The sequence below is a fragment of the Magnolia sinica genome, chromosome 13 (genome assembly GCF_029962835.1).
Source record: "Magnolia sinica isolate HGM2019 chromosome 13, MsV1, whole genome shotgun sequence".
Classification (NCBI taxonomy): Eukaryota; Viridiplantae; Streptophyta; class Magnoliopsida; order Magnoliales; family Magnoliaceae; genus Magnolia; species Magnolia sinica.
In genome coordinates, this window is record NC_080585.1 from 869,474 (window position 1) to 891,966 (window position 22,493).

At 39.4% G+C, this 22,493-nt stretch overlaps 1 protein-coding gene across 3 annotated transcripts; it reads right to left on the reverse strand.

Moving 5' to 3' along the window:
• Positions 1 to 14,279: 14,279 nt before the first annotated feature.
• LOC131222317 (squamosa promoter-binding-like protein 15) lies at positions 14,280 to 22,143 on the reverse strand. 3 transcript variants are annotated; one of them, XM_058217342.1, is made up of 12 exons: positions 21,947 to 22,143; positions 21,318 to 21,850; positions 20,302 to 21,027; positions 19,627 to 19,820; positions 18,692 to 19,542; positions 18,476 to 18,550; positions 18,272 to 18,379; positions 18,067 to 18,184; positions 17,699 to 17,834; positions 17,470 to 17,614; positions 16,706 to 17,302; positions 14,280 to 15,229 (listed from the first exon to the last, which is right to left on the reverse strand). In XM_058217342.1, exons 3-12 carry the CDS (start codon positions 20,946 to 20,948, stop codon positions 15,143 to 15,145), a joined length of 2,958 nt encoding a protein of 985 aa, XP_058073325.1. In that variant the 5' UTR covers positions 20,949 to 21,027; positions 21,318 to 21,850; positions 21,947 to 22,143; the 3' UTR covers positions 14,280 to 15,142. The 3 variants fall into 3 exon arrangements, with proteins under 3 accessions (XP_058073325.1, XP_058073323.1, XP_058073324.1); XM_058217340.1 differs by lacking the exon at positions 14,280 to 15,229 and adding an exon at positions 15,249 to 16,298 and having other exon boundaries at positions 21,947 to 22,137; XM_058217341.1 differs by lacking the exons at positions 14,280 to 15,229; positions 21,947 to 22,143 and adding an exon at positions 15,249 to 16,298 and having other exon boundaries at positions 21,318 to 21,934.
• Between the last annotated feature and the right edge of the window lie 350 nt (positions 22,144 to 22,493).

Genomic DNA, 22,493 nt, shown 5'->3' on the forward strand with positions numbered 1-22,493 from the left:
GAGAACAGATAAGTGGGGACAGACAAGACTCGCTTACGACTCCTGTTTTACGCAGCGCGGAAAACACCCAAGCTCTGTAGGGCCTACCATATCATTTATGAAAATCTGTTCCGTCCATAAGGTGAGGAAACTTATTTCAACAGTAGTTACTAAAGATCAGATTGTTAAAAGGCTACAATGGGCCATAAAAATTCAAAAATGTAAAAGTTACGCTGAAACCTTTAATTTCAAGCGGTGTGTCCCACCTGTGTTAATCATCTATTCTGGTGAATTACACCTGATTAACGGTTTCAACGACAGATAGATTAAATTAGCCCCAAATACAACCCTATGGTTGGCCTCTCATCAACATCTTTCCCTTGGTGTGGCTCACCTACGTCATGAATTTAGCTAGTTTTTTTTTTTCATAACCGAAAACAGAGGATAAAACCTGATGGACAGAGTGGATATTAGATATACAATATTGTGGGCCACACAGAGATTAGGTGTTTTACGCGCTAGCAAAATCAGGCGTTGCAGAGGATTCCGGTCCAGTGGGGACCACTATTCCTGTCCACCGCCAACGGATGTTAATCGACACGTCATCCTTGAGCCCGCCGTACGACCCCACATAGCGTCGCGACTGCACGTCAATCATGCTTTACACGCAGGCTGCTTGGGCATTCTGACCGGGATCCTTTGTACAACCCTTGTTTTACGCAACGCGTAAAACAGCCGATTACTTGGGCCCACCGTGTTCTATATGTGAAATCCAATCCGTCCATCACGCGCGCTTCTCAACTAAAAATGAATTTGAAATTCATGCAGATTAAAAGTCCATTTGCGCCACACCACGGGGAACAAATTCTGATGAGACACTAACCATAGGTTTTTGTACGGAGCCAACATGGTGTCTATATTTAATCAAACCCGTTAATCAGGTTATAATCACAAATATGAATAGACGGCATAAAAATAAACCTGATCTAAAACTCTATCGGGACACAACACGGGAATATACAGGTTTTAGGTGCAATTTTACATTGTTCCCTTTGGTATGGCCTATCTCTTCTTTTGATTTGACTTATATTTTCTTTGTACGGCAAAAATAGTGGCTATCACCTGATGGACGGAGTGGATATTACATATACAACATGGTGGGCCCAAAGATGACGGTGTTTTACGCAGTCGTTGTAGATGATTCCCGTCCCGTTCGGGGCGAAGCTTGTTCGAAATGACTAAAATCCCACCGATCTAATTAAAACAACACCGCAAGACTCGCGCGTGTGAAATTGCGAAGGCACGTCGCGGGACAACGACGCGGATTGGGTAGTGAGGCCCACACGTATGCGCGTTGCCAACCATCATTGGGCCGTACTGTCATTGTACTCGGAAATATAAGTCGTGTCACCACAAGCGTACAATGATTGATGGTTGCTAGTAAATTATCCTTTGGACTTTTCTGATACATCTGTGGACCACCAGATAAATGGTCCGTATGTTTAATACATGTCCTTTTCGGCACGTGTCATCCAATTATCGAGACTTCAACGACTCGGTCCAATTATCTACTTCTTAAATGACGAGAATACCCCTATTTAATTAAAAGAACCCCGCTGCACGGAAACGTGGGCCCACATGTACGGTATCCTCGGCAGACAAACCGTTGAGGAATCACAGGATTCACAACACTCGAGAAAAGGATCCACGCAGTGTGCGCGTGTTTCCATGTTTGATAAGTGGGGCCCAGACATGTCCGGACCCTGGGTGGACCATGCCAAGGATCTGAAGATCCAAACCGTCAATCATTTGAGCTATCTTCCGTTGAATGTGAAGTGTTACTCTTTCAACTCTTGTTACATTTTTGTCTGGTCAATCCACGGATATAGAGAAGATAACAACGAATGATGGGGCCCACATGTCTGATCGAGTGGGATCCAGTGATGTATTCATGGAATCCTGCCCGTCCACACAAGGTGGATCAACCAAATAAATCAGCCAGCCCGTCCGTTGAGAAGGAATTACCAGCATTTATTAGCAAAGAACGCCCTCCGTGTTATGTTTAAGTGATTATAAAGTCGTTCATACCCGTAATCCAGTCCAAATGAAGGAAAAAGACAAGATATATTTTATTACCCAAGTGGGGCACTGAAATCCAAGGGTTGGCATTCCCACCAGCTTATTCCAGTTAGTTGGCTCACACTAGTTCCGGACAGGATAGATTCTGTTGTATTCACGGAATCCAGACCGTCCACAAAGTGCATCACCTTAGAAAACATTCAATGCCCAAAAATTCAGCCCGATACAAAAGTCAGATGGGACCGTACACGAAACATATTGAAAGGGAACTACCACCGTTTATCAGCGTGGAGTGCCTAACCGTGTTATGCATGTATTATCAAGGCCGTTCATACTTTTCATCCAATCCAGATGAAGGGTTAGGACACGATTCGGGCTGTTTTATTACCCAAGTGAGCCACTATAAAATCCTATAGTTGGCATTCCCTCCCATTTCGTTCCTTTTATTTGGCCCACACTAGTTTCGGATAGAATGAGTTATGGGTGTTAGGGACTCAAGTGTAACCTGCCGCACGGATGTGGGACCGTATTCACGGAATCCAGCCAGATAAAGTGCATCATCTTTATAAAAAAAAATTTTTTTTTTTTTTAAAAAAAAAAAACACCAAAGAAGCTCGATAAATCAGCCCGATCAAAAACTCAGATGGGACCCAGTACAGATAACATGCTAAAAAGGAACTACCACCGTTATATATATATATATATATATATATATATATATATATATATATATATATATATATAGCCTTGAAATGAAGGATGTACCTATTTTGAAAGCCAATCCACCTGATGAACGGCTCAGATATGAAGTTATTTCTGTCTTCTTCTTCTTTTTCTAAAAGGGTATTTTCATCATTTCCAATATCCTTAGTATTTTATTCGTTTTCAAAAGTGTGATGCCCGTTTCTTCAATACGATGGAAAATGGTAAAACAAGGACACAAAAGTATGAAATGTAACTCAAGATATTTTGTATTCCATGCTCGATTAACAGAATAGAAAGGGTGGCTATTTCTAAATGTAATGCAAGTAATGGACACTTTTACACTTTTACAATCAATCTTGGAAGAATGTTGCAAGAAGGGCTTTGAAATGTTGTACCATTTTGAAGGTTTTTCCATCTAACAAACCTGCTTAGATATGAAGTTATTTCTATCAATTTTGTAGGATATTTTCATCATTTCTAATATCATGAGTGTTTTTCTCAATTTCAGAAATGTCATACCCACTGCTTCAATATGTACAATGGAAAATGGTAAAATAAAGAAAGCTTACAAATATGAAATGTAACTCTAAAGATTTGGGTGGCCATGTGCAATTAACCCATTAAAAAGGGTGGCTATTTCTGCTAAGAAAATAAAATTAGGAGCTTTTAGGACTCAATATGAAGCCATGTGACACATGTAATGCAAGCTGTTATGGACAATTTTACACCTACAATTAATCTTGGAAGAGTATTGTGGGAAGGGCTTTGAAATGTAACCATTGAGAAGCTTTTTCCACCTAATAAACCCGCTTAATGATGAAGTTATTTTTGCCATTTTTTTAGATTTGTATTTTCATCATTTCCAATATCATGATATTTTCATTATTTTCATGAAATAATCATGACTTCAAGGTGATGGAAAATGGCAAGCTAAAGAAGGCATAAAAACCATACATGTTGAAATCTAACTCCAATTTTTGGGCAGTCATGCTTGATCAACCCATTGAAAAGGGTGTCTGTTTCTAAAAATCTAATAAGAAAAGAATATTGCAAGCTTTTAAGACTCATGTGTACAAGTTAGCTCGATTAACTCACCTGACTCGACTCGAAAAGGCTCGATTCAATTCTGTTCGAAATTGAGTTCGAGCCGAGTCAAAGCTGATTTTTGGAGCTCGAAAAAACTTCAAGCCAAGTTCAAGCTTGTCCGAGCTTGAATCGACTCAAATAAAACCTCAATTTGAATCGAACTTGGATCAAACCAGTTCGGTGACTCGATTATTTTGATATTGATATTGCTCACCAACTATTCGATGAAATGACTCAACAAAGTGTTGTTTCATGTGCATACATTCTCTGCGGGATCGGTTGGTGGTGAGGAAGGTATGGATATGGAACAAATCACTACAAAAAAATAATATCACATTATAAAACTACTCTTGTATCTTGATTTTGATGTTGTTTACTAAGCATTTGATGAAATACATATAAATTGATGCTGCTATTTTGCATACTGTGAGAAATCGAAGGTGCACTCTATGTGTTTGAGAAAATGTCGTATAAGCTCGAACTCGGCTCGAATTGGCCTGAGTTGCTGACCAAACCAAGCCGAGTAGGCTAGTCAGGCTCGAGGATCGAGCCGAGCCGAGTTTAAGCTGGGTCAACTAGTGGCCGAGCCGAGCTATGCTAAACTCGACTCGGTTCAACTCGTGTACAACTCTGTAAGTCGCTGACATTGTTATGGCATGGTTATTATAATTCTTTATTAGTTAAAATAATGTTATAACGATTACAAAGTATTTGTTAGTTGACATTGGCTGTATTTGACCACCAATTTTCGTATTTAGTTCATCCACGGTAAAATTTTAGCATGATAACTTTTTTAAAATATTTTAATATTAAATCATCACAAAAATATAATAATATCACCTCCTAAAAACATATGTATTTAACTCACCATTCGTTGTTTAATTAGCTGTGGAAAAATTGCAATGATGCCTCGATTTTTTTAATGCGTCATCAATTCACTAATCAAACATGCTCTTAAAGAATGTCTACCATATATAATACAAGCAACCATGTACATTATGGCCCTTCCTAGCAGTCTTTTCCAATAATTGAATTTCTGATATTAAAAGGATATGAAAAGTTATTTAAATAAAGTTAAAATAATTTTGGATCACGGCTTTTAAAAGATCAAATCAATTTTATCGGGAAAAAAAAATCCTATAATGGCTTGGATTTTACCGTCTAAAGCTCTCCTCCTCTTTTTCTATGGCTTCCATCTCTTGTACTTTTTGTTATATTTTAAATTATTTTAAAATAATTTAGTGTTTCAAAATATCCATTGGGACGGTCTATGGCTGTGGCCATAGGTACCATATGGATGTGTCTTTTCACTTAAGTCTAAAAGGTTGCATCCTTTCATATTTTGTTTTGAAAAGTTGTCTTTTGAAACCTAAGGGTCGCACCAATTACGTTTAAACCCAATAGTCACAACCCTTTGTGAAAGGTTGTCTCTACACCCTTAAGGGTGTCTTCACAAAGTCTATAAATAGACTTCTGATTTTAAGTTTTGGAATGGATTAAAAAATTAGTTTTTTTTCTTTAAAAAAGTGTTCAAGTATTTTCTAGTTCAGGTTAAGACTACAAGTGGTTCGATCCCGTGTACAGTGAGTGCACCGCTAGGACCGAGTCATAGTCGTTGTGTCCTGGAAGTCGATTGCTTTAAAAACCTGTTGCACTTGGGACGATGCCCAAGGGGAGCAAATTCGATTTCAAGTAGAGTGACTCACGTCACGCCTCGACTTTTATAAACCGATAAGTTTTCTCTTTTAACTTCTAAATTTAAATTTATTTTATTTAAATAGTTTTTCAAACTCCATATCCCAATAATCTTGAAATCGAATATGTTTGAAAAACTATTTAAGAATTATAGTTGCATCTATTTGGTTAAAATGGCCCAAAATGAAACTACACCAACCCGATTTGTGAGCCATGGCCCATAAAATCTAGAGTTGTCATATCCCACGTAATGGTGAAGATCTTGTAGATACTTGTTATGCAAGTTCTTTGGACCACATGTACAAAAGCGAACGTATGCACCGACTGAAAATGGTTAGACTACTTTAGATCTTGGTATTTATAAATGAGAATGGTTGGACTATGATCAAACATATGAGATGTCTGGATTCATGAACAATTGGTCGGGTTCGTTGTAACCTCGTTAGCATAGAGTATGATCTTCAAGTTATTAGATGGGTCGAGCTAAGGCCATCTTGGGTACTAGAACTATAACCTACATATGGTTTTTATGTCCCAAATACATGTCATTCTATCACACACATGTAAAATCTAAGAAATCTATAATGCCTATTTCTTAAATAATGTCAGGCCCTGTTCACTTATAAGAAAGTCTACTTTTAGTAAATTTTCTCAAATTTATGATATGACATTAAGGAGCATTTCTTTTTAAATCTCAAAATTTGTAATTTATTTTCTCATATCTTGAGCCAAAAGTGACTTTCACATGAAAATAAATCAAATTATTCAACCATATTGAATAAGATATACACTAATATCAACATCTATGTACAATGAAGATCAACCCAAAATACATTTCAAAATGGGATTTTGTGTTGGGATTCTCACCATATTAGGAATTCTTCTTTGTAGACCGCCATCTATGGTTAAAAAAAAAAAAATTAAATGTGAAAGAAACTCGAGAATGCAAATCTTCCAAAGTATCTTCCAAAATGGGCCTGATAGATCGATGGTGTTAGTCACTATCCCATAAATCTTCTAGTTGCTCACATGCAAATGGGTAATATTCATTGTACAGTCAACCAGATGAAGGATTTAAATCCGTCATGTACATGTCAGAAATAGAATTATTGGTATTGAAAAATGTAGTTGTTAATTATGTGTCTTCCCATCATTTTCAAGTTGGTGCAACCCTTTAGAAGGGTTCTAACAAAGAGCATCTGGTGGTTATAACCTTTCTATCTGAACTTGATATATTGCATGAAATCAAACAGCATTCCGATGACCCTTGATCTAATACACTGATCTGATGGACCTCACATGGGAACAAAATAGCCAAATATGGAAGGAGTTGAATGTCCCAAAAATGAGATTTCTTGGATAATCTCATTGAATAAATAAATAAGGTGGAGATGGCTCAATTCCAAATAGGTATAAATGAAAAAAAAAAAGTAATAATGAACCGATAATCTAACCACTTGTTCAGCGGGAATGAAGTGGACAGTTATAATCATCTATCCTAATTTCTAGTAGGTTTATTCTCTTATGAGTTTGCTCTCTTAGGCAACCCACCATGGTTCATACACATGCAATATATAATTGTATATAATATATGTCTTTGGATAATCTAATCCGAGCCCAATTTTGATGATCAAGACTATTCAACTAATATGTTGGACCATGAATAATGTATCACCAAATTATTCTCTCATTGGACAATCTTACATGTTCAACTTATAAACTGCAAGTGGATGGTTTATTGTCTACTTTATAATGGGAGATTTTGAGAATAAATTTGATGGCGGTTAATGGTGGGTGGCACAAGAGTGCATGGTCTAAATCGTGGAAAAATGAAGCCTACTATATTGTTATTGCTAGAACAAATATAACATATCATTTTGATCAAGTGCATGTTAAGGATTGATTTTTGTGTGATTAATGCCCATAGAATGAATATCTATATTGATGTTAATTTTTAGAAATGCAGTAGAATGCACGGTTTCACATTAAAGCGTCACTGCACATATGTTTGCAACATAAATAGTTCATTAAAGGATTATTCTTTGTATTTATAGTTACTTAAAAATTAAGTTATAATGTAGACCAATCTTTGGTACAAATGACCTATATGATAATGAGTGCACACAAGGAATAAATGAGTAGTTATATTGAACTTGATCAGATCAATGGTCAAGTCTATCAAACTGTCAGTCCACTTATCACTATGTATTTATGGACAACACGCATTATTCTTTTTTTTATCATTGCATGTATCTTGTGACTTTTGATCCATCCTATGTGGGTTGATGATTGATATATTCGAGTCTTATATTCATGTGTTACATGTACAAAATATATTCTTTCTATTATAATATGAAACATTAAACAATATATAATTCTTGATACATAGGCACTCAAAAATTATACATATGTGAAAAAGATCTCATTTATTAAAAATTTAAATTGTAGGGGTTATGTACTTAAATGCACTACAATGTTTCAAAGTTATAGATCCATACAAATATTATATCGGCCCATGTAGGATGATTAGGCTGGTATATTTTTAAAATATTAAATTTTACAGGCTCAATAGATGAAAGGTCTAAATCTTACATGTGTGTTACTTTTATAAATATTAAGTACTTGATAACTCACATTATATGAATGTTTGTCTCTCTTGAGTTTCACTTACTATGAAGCAAATAGTGACTTAAGTTTCTCAAGTGGACTAGTAGTGAATATGTCTTAATTTAATGTTAATTCTAACTTACATTTTATTATGTAGAAAGTGATATTATAGAATAGTGGGTCTAATAACAGACAGACCATCAGCATATATCACTTAACTGTTTAACACACTTATCGATGTTTTTTTATAAATGATTCATATTATTGCTCTTATACATAAAGTTGTTGATGGGGTGACGAGTGTATATGCCTAATTTATGAGACAAGTTACATTCACTTTTAGCATCGTTCATCATACTTTCTAAACAATATTACTTAGGAAGGTAGAGGAAATGTTAATTCCATCCGATCATGTGCGAACCTAGGACACGTTTTAGTCAATTCATATGATAATTCTTACAAAAGATTTCTCTTAGCTCTTAGTTTATGGGTTTATTAGGTGAGCCATAGATATATCTATCAAGGCTAAATCTGAAACTGTAAAGGTGCTCTCGGATACATAAACCACTTAACGCATGGAATCCAAATTTAGTCAATAAGTATTTGATAAATGAGTTGACATATATAAAATTGAAGATTTACACTAAGGAAACTATATGTTGAATGTTATGGATTAATATGCACATGGTTTATGTTGACATGTAGATCTTTGAGATAAGGTGTCTAGAATATTTAAACATATTTCATGTTTTAATAATCAAATTAGTAACCATCAAATGAATAGTTAGAAAGAATATTGTTAGCAATCTGAATTCATAAAATGATTGTTGGATCAATGAAATTTTTACACTATATTCTATTTTCATTGGAAGCTAAATTTGGACGTTTGAGATTGGTATTCATATGATACTATAAGTTCATTTGATTTGTTTTTCCATAAACAAATGTATCTAATGGCTAAACTTATGCACTTATAGAGTCCATTGTTCAATCTGTCGATCAAGATACTTGATAATGAACTTGGACATTTCTTCTATATATTTAGTTGCCAAATATCTATTGATTGTATTGAATTCTAATCACTAATTGATAAATTGGTAAACCTTTCATATGTTAGGGAACATGTGATAACATGACAATGTTGCAAAATGATTAAATGAATGTTATAATCTATTTTAGTTGTCATATGTTTATGCATGATAGATTACTCAAGCATCTTTGTACTGTAGATAAAATAAGTTCGATTGACTTTACCACCAGTTGGTTAAATTGTGTACTAGTGAAGTTAGTTGAATGTAAAAATACATTCAAGGCTAAGAAAGTTGGTTGTATTAAGAGCCAGTGATACGACAGCTACCGTAATAAAAGTGATGCACAGTATCTGTTGCTTGATAGAGTCGTAATTATTAACTTTGTGAGTTTAGAAATGAGTTTGGTAAGCGTTGACTTGAGATATGAGTAGTCAAAGAAGATGCGGCTGACTGCCGAAGACTCGACTAAAGAGCAAAATGAGGAATTCACCTAAGCAAAGACTCGTTTCTAAGTATCTAGTTGGTGAGGCAATAGCTTGCCAATAAGATGATCCCTAGCTGATCTGAAAGGATGATTAGCCACAATGGGACTAAGACATGGCCAAACTTGTATGAGAGGTAATAATGGTGAATTTTTCGTAACAGGCGAAAGTTTGACGGAGTAATGAGGGGTAGAAGTAAAAGGCCTACGGGTCATAAATTCTCGGACCGAATGACTATTTAAAAGACTAGTCAATGGTACATCGAAGGGAATGGGGTTGAGCCTAATATATGAGTTACCAGTGTTGATAACCCAACATATACAAGTAGAGATCCTATGCGATAAGTTCAATGGATAAACAACAAGACACAAGGTAGACAATTGCACTGATATAAATGAGCCCCTTCTATGATGTACAGTGCGAGCAGCAATGAAAAATGATGAGTTTTTGAACTCTTAATGAATCCATAGTCACATATTTTGTGATGTACCCAATTGTTGTATACACTTAATGGAATTCACCTATATGGGTGTGGAGGTGGAGGCCACTTCATATGAGAATCTAGGCGAATTCTCTAGAGCACTCATGAAATTCAGGTAATGGTGTATATCCAAAATGCACGGAACCGCAGAATCACTTGTAGCGAAAAAGTTGTGTGAGTGGCCACTTCCTATGAGAATCTAGGCGAATTCTCTAGAGCACTCATGAAATCCAGGTAATGGTGTATATCCAAAATGCACGAAACCTCAGAATCACTTGTAGCAGAAAAGTTGTGTGAGTGGCATGTACTTGCGATCTACATCAAAAGGAATCAAATTCAATACTTGCGATCTACAAAACTCTTCCATCTTAACCCTAAATGTTAAAAACTTTGAAACATGTGGGGAATTATTATATTTTAAATTATTTTAAAATAATTTAGTGTTTCAAAAAATCCATTGAGACGGGCATAGGTGTCATATGGATGTGGCCATAGGTGTCATATGGATGTATCTTTTCACTTGCATCCTTTCATATTTTATTTTCAAGAGTTGTGTCTTTTGAAGCCTAAGGATCGCACCAATTGGGTTTAAACCTAATAGTCACAACTCTTTGTAAAAGGGTGTTTCTACATCCTTAAGGGTGTCTTCACAAAATTTATAAACAGATTTCTGATTTTAAGTTTTGGAATGGATTAAAAAAATAGTTTTCCCTTTAAAAATGTGTTTAAGTATTTTCTAATCCAGGTTAAGACTACAAGGGGTTTGAGCCCGTGTATAGTAAGTGCACCGCTAGGACCGGGCCATAGTCGTTGTATCCTGGAGGTCGATTGCTCGAGAAACCTGTTGCAATTGGGACGCTACCCAAGGGGAGCAAATTCGATTTCAAGCCGAGTAACTCACATCACACGTGTCGACTGTTATAAACTAATAAGTTTTCACTTTTTCTCAATTTAAATTTATTTTATTTAAATAGCTTTTCAAACTCCATATCCCAACACTTTTGAGTTTTGATAGTTATTTTTCTTTTTCTCTGTATGTGTACTCCACACCCCCCTCCTCTTCACACCATGACTTTTGCCTTAAGGTACTCTAGGTGAACTCAATAAAAATAAAAAATAAAAGCTGCGGGAGAATCTCTACACGACAAGCACGGGAATGGGACCGTGGTTCGGCAATCAAGACTACCGGTCTGCTGTTCCACCGCATATGGAGGGTGCTCGAAAATAGCCCAAGATTCCAGCGACCGATGTTAGTAAATTTTTCGGTTCACTCTAGGCTTTATCAAACCTCTCCTTTTTCTTTTCTTTGAAAAGATTTTTGAGGAATATTCCATAAATGATGGGACACAACCGACCAATGGTCTGGATTACCAAATCACCCGCCCCACTTATTTGAATGGCAAAACCGTGTATATCATTCGCTTGGGTTGAACCCAGCTCATGCAATGGTAGACAGCGTGTTGAAACATTGAGATCTTGAGTTCAACCTCGTTTACCTATAAAATAATTGTAAAATATAAAAAAGAAATATTGAAAAAAAGCAAATAAGTTATGAGTTCAAGAGGATCACAGTCACAAAATGGAGGACATGGGGCTTACCAATCCTTTTTGCAGGCCCCTATTTGAATGGTTCTGATCATCTGATTAGGGTATATAAGAGCCATATGTAATCCACATCAGAACCCTAAAATGGTGATTGTTGGGGAAACGTGGGCCCACATCCCTTGGTGTTTTGTTTAGTGGCACATTTGAGCAGTCAGTGGGAAACAGCCGTCTTCTGTCGCGTGAAGAAGACCAAATCGCTTTTCTAACTTTTATAATCCCCAAATTGAAAGTATTATTTTATCCCTACGCCAGGCACGTCTTACTTGAGTGGAGCCCCCCGTACCTGGAAGCCAGTTAATGAGGGGAGCGGATTAGGTGTGGCGTGGGGCCCACCTTGATGTATTTGTAGTATATCCACGCTGTTCATCCCTTTTGCCAGCTCATTATAGGGGTTGAGTTCATAAATGAAAAATATCTAAATCTCAAGTGGACCACCTTGGATGTATCCGTGGTATATCCACGTTGTTCATCTGTTTTGCCAGCTCATTATAGGACTCAAGTCCATAAATGAAACAGATCTAAATCTAAAGTGCACCACACTGCAGGGAACATTGGTTAGTTACTATTAAAAGCTTCTTAGGGGCTACAAAAGTTTTGGATCAAGCTGATATTTGTGTCTGTGCGACTTTATCAATTGGTTGGAAGGCAAATAAATTTTATGGTGAGTCCTAGGAAGTTTTTAATGGTCAGATTTCAATCATCGCCATTTACTATGGTGTTGTCCACCTGACATTTGGATTACTTCATTTTTGGGTACCCTCCATAAAATGATCCGAAAAAATAGATGGACGGTGTGGATATACTACATATACATCAAGGTGGGCCTCACAGTCAGGGCAGCACTGTGTTGGGTGGAGCCGACGCACCTAATCCGCTCCCATTCCTGAAAGGCAAAGCTCTATGGGCCACCTTTATGCTACCAAGTGAAAAAGAGTTTGGTGGACCACAGCACAAGAAACAGGGCAACAAATGCCCACCAGTTAAACCTTCTTAGTCACACGTGGCCATTTCTATTCTCCACTGTTTCCTCACTTGAGTGGTGTATCTGTCTCATTTTTCAGCCAGACGTGGATTCCGTACTGCCCCCACCTAAACCTAGCTCCCTCCTCATCTAATGTAGCAGGGTTTAAACCTAACTCCCTCCTTATCTAATGTAGCAAGGTTTAATTGGATTGCATGCTGCTGCTATCAGAGATAACTGTCTAGTCATATCCTATCACATTAGCTCACAGATTGAGTATTGCCCCTACATGGATTGAACTCTCTCTTAACCTAACGTGGTGAGTTTTGATTAAACTATAGGCCACCATTTACGGGGTAGGACTCATACTCAGCTGAACAACCTTAAAACATATTTTTTGTGAGCCCTACTATGAAAGTACTCTCCCATCCAATCAAATTATGCCACATCAAGTCAGTACGAGAGCTTGGTCCAGATAGTAGTACCCAATTTGCGTACCCTCAGCTCTCATGAACAGGCACATCCAAAACCAATGGATGGAATGGATTTCACATGGGCATCATGGTGGCCCCACAGGAATTGAGCTGCAAGAACTCCATGTAGAACTGGCGTCCCCAGTTATATGGTTGACCTCTACCTAGAATATTGAAGTTTGGGAAGAAAACAGACACACAACACGATGCGGTGCCATGACATAAAATGTTATTTTATTTTATTTTTTAATTTAGAAAAATTGACTCCAGCTGCCATGGCATAAGATCATGTGTTGATTTATGGTTGCTCTCACATGGTGAAACAGTCCTCGTCAGGCACTTTCAAAGGTGAGTATCCAAGGTCGAAGATGAGTCCCACCGAATAAACTCAATGTTGGCCACAGCACAGTAGGTCAAACCACAAGCGCATACAAAGATGACAATCTTAAAAATTCAAACTGCTGCGTGCAAACAGATTTTAGGTAGAGCCAGTGGTCAGCATTAACAAACAAAAGGTCCAATATTAATGGCTACCATCTTCCAAACTGAATAATTACTGAGGTGACGATCCATCAAGATGTGAACCATTAACATAAATGTGCAAACATTTAACTCCCGCATAGTTTGTATATTAAAAAGGTATGAGACGATTTTTCAACTCCAAATGGTTGGATCAAAATTTTACCCTCCACCGAATAAATAACATCCAACCCTCTCTACCTTGAGGATTGCCGTCTCTTGCAAATACTGGCCATATCCACCCATTAGTGAAAACAACAAAAAATATATTTTGTTGATTTTAGAACAACAGGTAGGACGGGATTCATGTCGAACAGAGATGAAAAGTTGGAAACTATTTGCTTACAACCGGTTGGACTTAAAAAGAGGCCTGGTGGCGAAGAATAGATGCAACCGATTTTCCCTTTCCAAGATAGATATATCTTATTCCCTGGCCACCCCCTCCCTCGCAAGTTTGATGTGACGCCAGCACTGATCTCATAACGGAAATCTCCATCCCCCTCTCTCTCTATCTCTCTTGCTCGTACTAGTGGGCCCCATTACCCTCTACGCACCAAACCCACTGCTAGAGTGTGGAAAGCAAGACAACAAAATCATGAAAAACTGGAAAGCTGTGGCTTCCAACACGGACAAGAGAAAAAACGAAATCTACAGCCGTCCAACTTTCCGTCCCAATACATAGACGCCGTTATTAACGGGAGTCACTCACGGAAAGAACGGCCCACCCACCAAAAAAAACAAAGATGAGAAAGAGAAAGGCATGCGTGTCCCACCCACGCACCTCGCGTTGCCTCCAAGCTGAGAGTGCGGTTTCACATTACAAGCACTGGCCGTTACGACACTGCATCTCTGTGGCCCCCTGATATGTGACACGAAAGCACCTCATGCATCCACGTGGCACGTTTGAAAAATCCACGTCATTCATGTGATGAACACCCATAGTGAATGTTCGTTAGTGCTCCCTAAATCCTAATATTCCATTGTATCAGGTGGGCCACATGCAAAAAGAAATCGAGAGTGGGTAAAAGAACATCCCATGTGGATTAGTGGGAAGCCCGATCAGCGAGACGAGTACATGCACCAAGATCAGTTTCCATCCACCCACCAGAATAACTTCCAACCAACCATGTGCATGAGGCATCTACAGTACCGTCCAATCCAATGGATTTGGCCCCAACATGAGAAGATGTAACCTTGTGTAATAATCTGGCCTATACTTGTATTTTTGTTATTTATACTTATATGGCCATACGATAAATAACATAAGACAAAAAACGTATAGGCCGCCCTATTGAGTTGATGGGGCTGTTAGTTACAAGGTGATCTTCATGAGGCCAACCAATTGGACGGTTGGATGTCACACGCAAATGACACACGTTGTGGGTGAGCGGGTAATTCACCATCCAACCGTTTGGATGTGAGCATCTCTCATATACATCTCATATCCTGCACATGTATCGGTGGCAATGTGGTAGTGTTCGCAACAGGGGCTCGAAAACCATCCTCTGAAATTTAGCATACCTGAGCTGAAAGTGGAAACAGGAGTAAATAAACTGTATTATTCCTCAGCACATTGAATAAATATTTTCCTATATATGATATAGTTTCAGTGGGGAAGTATTCTGATTTTACAGTGAGTCAGTTTACGCTGTACTAACAAGAGCCCTATGAATCCAAATAACGGGAAAAAAAAAAGGTAAAGTGAATAACACTATAAAAATGCTAGAACAGTAAGTTTTCCATACCCAATTTCTCTGGGCATAGAAATCCACACCTTGTGAGTAATTCTTTCCCATATTTCTCTCTCTCTCTCTCCTGTTTTCTGCCCCTGCTTTTCTGCCTTTTTCCCCTCTTCACTCCCACAAGAAACCATTCCTCACCGACCTGATCTCTTCCTTTTTGGCCACCTTTTCTTCATCCCTTCCTCTCAAAAGATGCCAATCTTCCAAGAACTACTGCCCCAGGAATCTGTCCGTTCCTCAGGTGCAAACTGGTAAAAAACCAACACTTTCATGGATCCAATTCCAACGCATAAAACTGTTCATCTCATGGCATGCATCATTTTTTTACCAGAATATGGTATTAACAGAAGCAAACTGAGCAATCTTCCTTGTACTGTGCAAGACCACCTTTGTCTGTGTTTTAATTCTCGCTTTCTTACTAACTGTGGCCGTAGCCTATATTCTCCCATTTGAAGGGGGCAACAGAACCAATATCTGGAGAGCCTCGAAGGAACAGGCACACACAAACGCAGACAGCTGCAATTGCAAGCATCGAGTGGACGTATGGACGGTAAAGCAAACCTTGAGCCCTGGGCATTCTCCTAGCCTGCTTTGTGGCCATGACCGCACAGCACTGGGCACATGACCTCACTTGCAGGGGTTGGGGATTTGGTTTATCAGGCTCTGCCATTATCCACGACTGGTCTAAGGAGATCTCTGCATTTGACATTGCTATTGACACTTGACCATTTTTCCTGTCCACAAGCTTCCTGACCACCAGTTTGTTGTAAGATTGGTTGTTCCTCATCGAGGCATATGCATATGGGGACTGCCCGTTTGCATCCGAGAGAGAGTTCCAGCAGTTCAACCCAATCTATAAACATTTTGGTGACAAAAATACATCAGGGGGGAAAACATGTCATAAGTATATTACCAAGTCCAAACATAACAGCTAAGTATAAAATTGAGTTCATAAAATGCCCATTTAGATCCTTTTACAGGTCAATCCTGGATTTTGCCAATCCAGGCATTTGCCCCCAATGCACTTGTTGGAAGAATGACCAATCTCAGGATTGCTCAATTCACCCATAAATCCCCAATCCTTAAGAGTGGAAACTGAACTCCCCCTAAAAGGTCAGATTGCACAATCATGGCTTCAGCAATCCACTCTGACCCCCTCCCCAGGACCCCAACCTACCCCCAAAATACAAAATCACATAAGGGAATTCCACACATCATCACAAGCCATTGAGAGTGAAACAAATGAAAGTAGTAGTTTACCTCTTGTGGATCATCTGTCAGCGCATCAACCATGTCAATGGAGTCCTGTGTGCAAGCAGCCAAATGTAACGGTGTGACGCCTCCCGGCCCAGCTAAATTTGGAGGAAAGAGGTACTTCTTTGACGCACCACTACCATTCACAGAATAGTGGAGAAGCAAATCAACCATTTTCCTGCACTTCCTCTTCACTGCCCGGTTCAAGAGGTGGATTTCTGAAAGTGTTTCCAAGGATTCCCTTGATGGTCCATCCGTTCCAGAGTTCCATTCCACAAGTATGTCTAAAAGTGTTTTCACTAGAGCAGACCAATCCCGCTCAACAGAAAATGTGAAGAGGAATTTGAATCGAGTAGTAGAGAATACGGCACTTGAAGGCCTCGGGGTGCTCTTTCTTTGGAAGATCCATCCAAGTTCATTTAGAAAGTGCAGCACATCCTCCCTGGATCTTGGCTGTCTGAAATCCTGAATCCGGTCTTCGCAAATGATATCCATCATTCTAGCATCTTCCTCAAACTCAGATTCGAGGATTCTCAATTCTTGACAAATAGCAGCATCTGCAATTATAACAGGAAAGCTGTTTCCTTTGAAGCCATTCTCCACCTGCACACAATTACAAAGGAAATTATTGGATAAAGGAAAAAAAAAAAAAGGAACTAAACAGAAGCTTAACATTGTTAAGTAGACTCCATATGGTTCGGTCGGGTAAATAGACATGGAGCATTTACTCTCTTATTTTATTGTTGATCAATGGTAACAGAATATGTTACCTCTATAAAACAGCGACCCAAGACATTAGGAGCTCCACCAGGGAAATTAAAACTCTCTAAGCTTGAGTCCTCATACATGGTGCCTGAATAAGCTGATCCTGAAACTTCTTTAGACACATATCCACCCATGTATGTACAATGAATTCTGCACACAGTAAATATTGTTTATTTTTGAAGGAAACATTATTCATGTATCATGGTCACCATTAAGATGAATTGGTCTGCTTACTTGGTACCAGGAACTGTCAAATTGCGACCTCTCAAAACAAGGGAAGTCTCCTGCCCGCCCAGAACTGCCAGAGGTGACACAGACATCAATTCTGGGGCACTCCATGTTCTCCAAGATTTGCACATACGAATCTTTCCTGAACGTCAAGGTAAAAAGCAAGATCAGAGAAGTACCAATTTCAGGGAAACAAGGGCCTAGCTTCATATCATTAAGATTTCTTCCTCTCTCTTTTTTTCATTTTAAATGAATCGTTCCTTTCCCTCTTAAATTATTCAATGCAGCAATACCAACAAATGGATGAACAGAAAGGTCCATTTGAACAACATGTACAAGTTATGAAATACGAAGTTGGTTTTAACAATTTTTACCATCTTTATGCGATGCTAGTTGCCTATCAGTGTGGATCAAAAACCTCCCGCTTCTCCAGAAATCAGAACTGGGATCCTGAACGAGCCAACTGACACGCTGAAGGATGTCTTCTTGCAGCTGCAAGTCCAACATAAAACCCGCAATCAATTAAATCAAAAGCCACATTACAAACTCACTTCTAGGTTTAACCTGGACTGCACTCACCTCATCCCAGGCAATCGAAGGCATGGAGACATAAACTGATAAAACCACGCAACCCGGCCTAATATAGCTCTCCATGTCTGACGGACTGTGCGAAAGCCAGTCAAAGATCTGAAATACAAATCATAAGTATTGGTGGGCCTTCATGCATATGCAAGCAACTCTAAGAAGCAAATGTAACTGTATCTTGTGTCACATTCCCCTTACCTGAGTTCTAAGTGTCCCTGGAAAATTACTTGGGTCCTTGTCAAAAAGTTTGAAAATGATTCGCCCAGTCCGGTCCTGCAGAAGGGAAAAATGCAACTACATTTCACTTCCCAGAATAGCAGCACTAAAGCAGATCTTAATCAGAACTAGAAATAAGGAGAATCAAAACTCATTCACAGAAACAGGAAGCCCATCAAGTAAACAGTGAACTGTCACCTGGCAATCAGAATTCGAACTAGAAGGCGAGTGATCTGAGCCAGATGAGGAAGTGTAGCCAGCTTGATACAGTAGATTTGAAGCTGCACCGCCATTTTCAGCCCTTCCATTTGGCCTCTTAAAGAGTTCCAGACCTGAGCTCCATCCACGGCTCGTACTAGACTCGATTGTTGCATTATCTTCTCTGCAGATTGACATCCTCTCTGGTTTCATAATTTCTGTTGCAGAATGTAGAGGGAACAGTTTCTGCTCAACAGGAGATGACGAAGGAGACCTCTCTTCCATGGGATTACTGCTGTCGGAAGAAAAGTACTTCCTTGCTGATCCCAATTTCGGTGGACTGTCATCCTCAGGAGAGGAACTAAACAGCTGCAATGGTAAACTAGTTCGAGGCTCTTGAGCTGGACAATCTGATACTTCCAGTGGAGATCTAAAACTACTATTACTCATCTCTGCTCCTGCCGAAGGAAATGCAGAACTTGGCTTCTTTTGTAAATCAATGTCAGCTGGCCGCTCCAGGAAGTTTACCTTAGACTTATCATCACCACAACTATCACTGATTCCTCTCCTCAGAATTGCAAGCGCATCGGGAGATGCTGCCGCCAATGCAGCAGAAAGAACAGCAAGCAAATCCACGGTCGATGTAGCAGATGGATTTCCATTCGTGTGGTAAGGGTGTTCAGAAGAAGCTTGGGAGGTGTTTGAAATGTTCAGATCTAAACTTCCTGGCACAGGCAACCTTGCAGAAGAGTTTGCAGCTGGGGGTAATGAGTTTATCTTACTAAGAATCTGGATGAGCTGATCTTTATCAGGGATCAAAGAGCCATTGGCAGTTTTACTCGTATTATTCCCTGCAACAGCAACCCTACCAGCTGAGATACAACCCCACAAACAAGGAGAACCACGTATCTAGTGGAATTAGCAAAGTTTCTTACCCTGCAGGCGTGTTAAAATGGTTAAGAGATTGAAGATATCCAAATTTCCGCCACAGCCATTCTCCTGATTACCAGGGAGTAACATCCGAGGGGAAGACTCCTCAGGTTGGGTTTTCCTTCTTCGCCGATTATGCCCAGCGAGCCTACGCCTACAACTTCTTTTTCCCTCGTCAAATTCTGAAAGTGGGTGGAACCTGAAAATGTTTTTAAAAAGAAAATTAAAAAGACCAAGAAGAAGAAGAGGAAAGAGAGAAGAAATTGACTTCCATTCAGATGCAGCCCTACAACTTTCTACCCAAAGAGAAGTTGAAAACCCCAGATAAATGGATTCTGATCCACACATCCACAACAATGATAAATAAGTGATGCTGAATATCAACACGAAAACAGAGGTGCTACTACATAACATAGCTTCAATTCCGGTCCACTGACCGGAAAGAAGATATATGACAAAGATCCATTTGACCCAGGAGACATCAATCTACAAATGCCCACATCGGTTCTAGTCCAGAAACCATCAAACAGAAGATAAAGCTGTAAAAATATACTAAAAAGAAAAGACCGCAATTTCAATCTAGAAACCAAAAAGAAGGAAGATTTTCAGCCTGGAAACACCAATCCAAAGACAACCCAGTTCATTTTTCATCCAAAATTTACAAATTAAGAACGACTTACCTGCTACACTGCTGGCAAAACCTCTGCATTTGTTGCCCCACAAGTGCCTTGGTGGTCTTGCTGTGAAACTCACACACCTTATGCCGCCGGTGATAATCCTTAGCATTTGAAAGATCCCCCCTGCAATCATCCACCTGACACATCGGGTAGCTGCCAGCTCCACCAGGAGATCCAGATCGAACCCGCTTGTTTGGCCTTCCCACAGGCTCTTCGGCTGAATAAGAGGTTCCTCCGAGCTTCAACGCAAGACTTTCCCCATCTTCATCTGCAGAGCTCTTCGGCACGACTGGATGAGGCTTAAAGGCCTCCTCGCCTGTCTTCTTTTGCTCCATCTCAGCTGTCCCCAGCCGGAGAACATCGGCCACCTCAGCCGAGGGTTTCGCAACGAACATAACACCGTCCCAATTCCAGCCCTTGGGGTTCCAATGACTCTTAGGGTTTGGGAACCCCGAATTCATCCGCAACTGCTGATGCTGATGGAACTGCAGTAACTGATGCTGTTGCTGCTGCTGCTGCTGCTGAAAATTACCATTTTGCCAAGGTAATTCTCGCTTCTTCGCCATGGGAGGCGCTTCGCAGAAGTGTCCAGTAAGCGCCTGATGAATGAAAACCGGAGCAGCAACTTGCGGTCCCACCTCGCCTTCCATCTTCCTTCGAAAAAAAAAAAAAAAAAGCCCTTTCTATCTCCTTCTCCCTCTTCCTATCGCCCGTGACTCTGACTGCAACCTGATTCCACCAGATGTACAGAGGATAAAACAGGAGAAATTTTTTTCAGAAAGTTCTAAAAAAAAAAAAAAAAAGAAGAGTTTTCTGAAATCAACGGAACGTCTTTAAGCCTCACGACTCAGGCGATTAGGGCTCCTACATAAGGTAGAAAACATAGATATTCTCTTTCTCTAAGCCTTTCGTTGATTAAAAACAAATAAATAAATAAAACGGAGGCAGAAAAATGAAATTCCGTGTACTTTCTACGGCTTATCAGAAGCTCTTCAATCAAACGGACAAGATTCGCGTACCTTTACGGATTTCTAGGGGTTTTCCCCATCTTTTCCTTCAAGAAAACCTTCCAAACCGATGATCCAATCAACGAAACTCACGGAAACATTGAATTCATTAGAATTCTCCACACAGAAATCTTCAAATATTATCGCCGAAATCAAATCAACCGGAAAAAAACTACAAGAATCTCGATTCAATCGCCCGCCGCCGACACTGAAAACCGTTATTTCTCGATCTTGAGTTGTTTCTTGCCGGAAATCGTCAAGAAGAGAAACCGATCAGGAACGGAGATAGAATTTTCACGATTCATGACTGGAAACCAACAGATCTCTCGCGAAGAAAGAGGAAGAAAACAGATCTGAGGAGACTGAGATCGCCTTTTGTGAAGAAAGTTTGGAGCATTTGAAGAGAAAGCAAGTGACTAGATTTCTCATCTTCTTCTCCTTCCCTAACTTTCCCCCTTCCTTTTTCTACTTCTAGGTTAGACAAGGGAGTAAATTCCCGTGGCGAACAGGGACTTTTCTGTACTTTTCGATGGCTGCCCTTGGACCTACATAGAAAACAACTAAAGAATCAAGGACCTCTCCTTCAATTATTTCATGCGCGATAAAAAGCGAAGGAATTTCATCTCTCTCGCCATCTCAACCTTTTTTATTTTCATGCCCTTCTCGCTTCCGCCCTATGAAACAGAATGGATGGAGACCACCCTCTCTATGGCTTACCAGATCCCAACCCACTTCCTGGAAGAAAAGTCCCTCTATTGACAATAATACCCCTATTTCTCCCCTAAATTGGCAGCCAATTCCTGTGACGTAATAAAATGACACAAATGCCACTGAATGGCTGCCCACGCCCCCTACCTCTGAGAATGACCAAAATAACCCTACGCGTAGCGGAATCACGGCAAGTAACTTCCATGCGGGTTCTTATCTACACCAAGGTGTGACTTTACTAGTAGCTGCGTTTTCATAGCACGTGCTGTCAACAAAAGGGAATTACCATAATGCCCTTGACATGTTATTTTTGGGTGCCACACTCCCATGATAGTTTATAACCATTCTGAATAAGACCCAAAATAGTAAGTTGCTTCCAACATATTGTATGGATGACATCTACTTCGTTTATAAGGTGAGAACTTTTATATTCACCGTAAATTCAAAAGACCATAACAACACTTAATTCGATATAAAAAT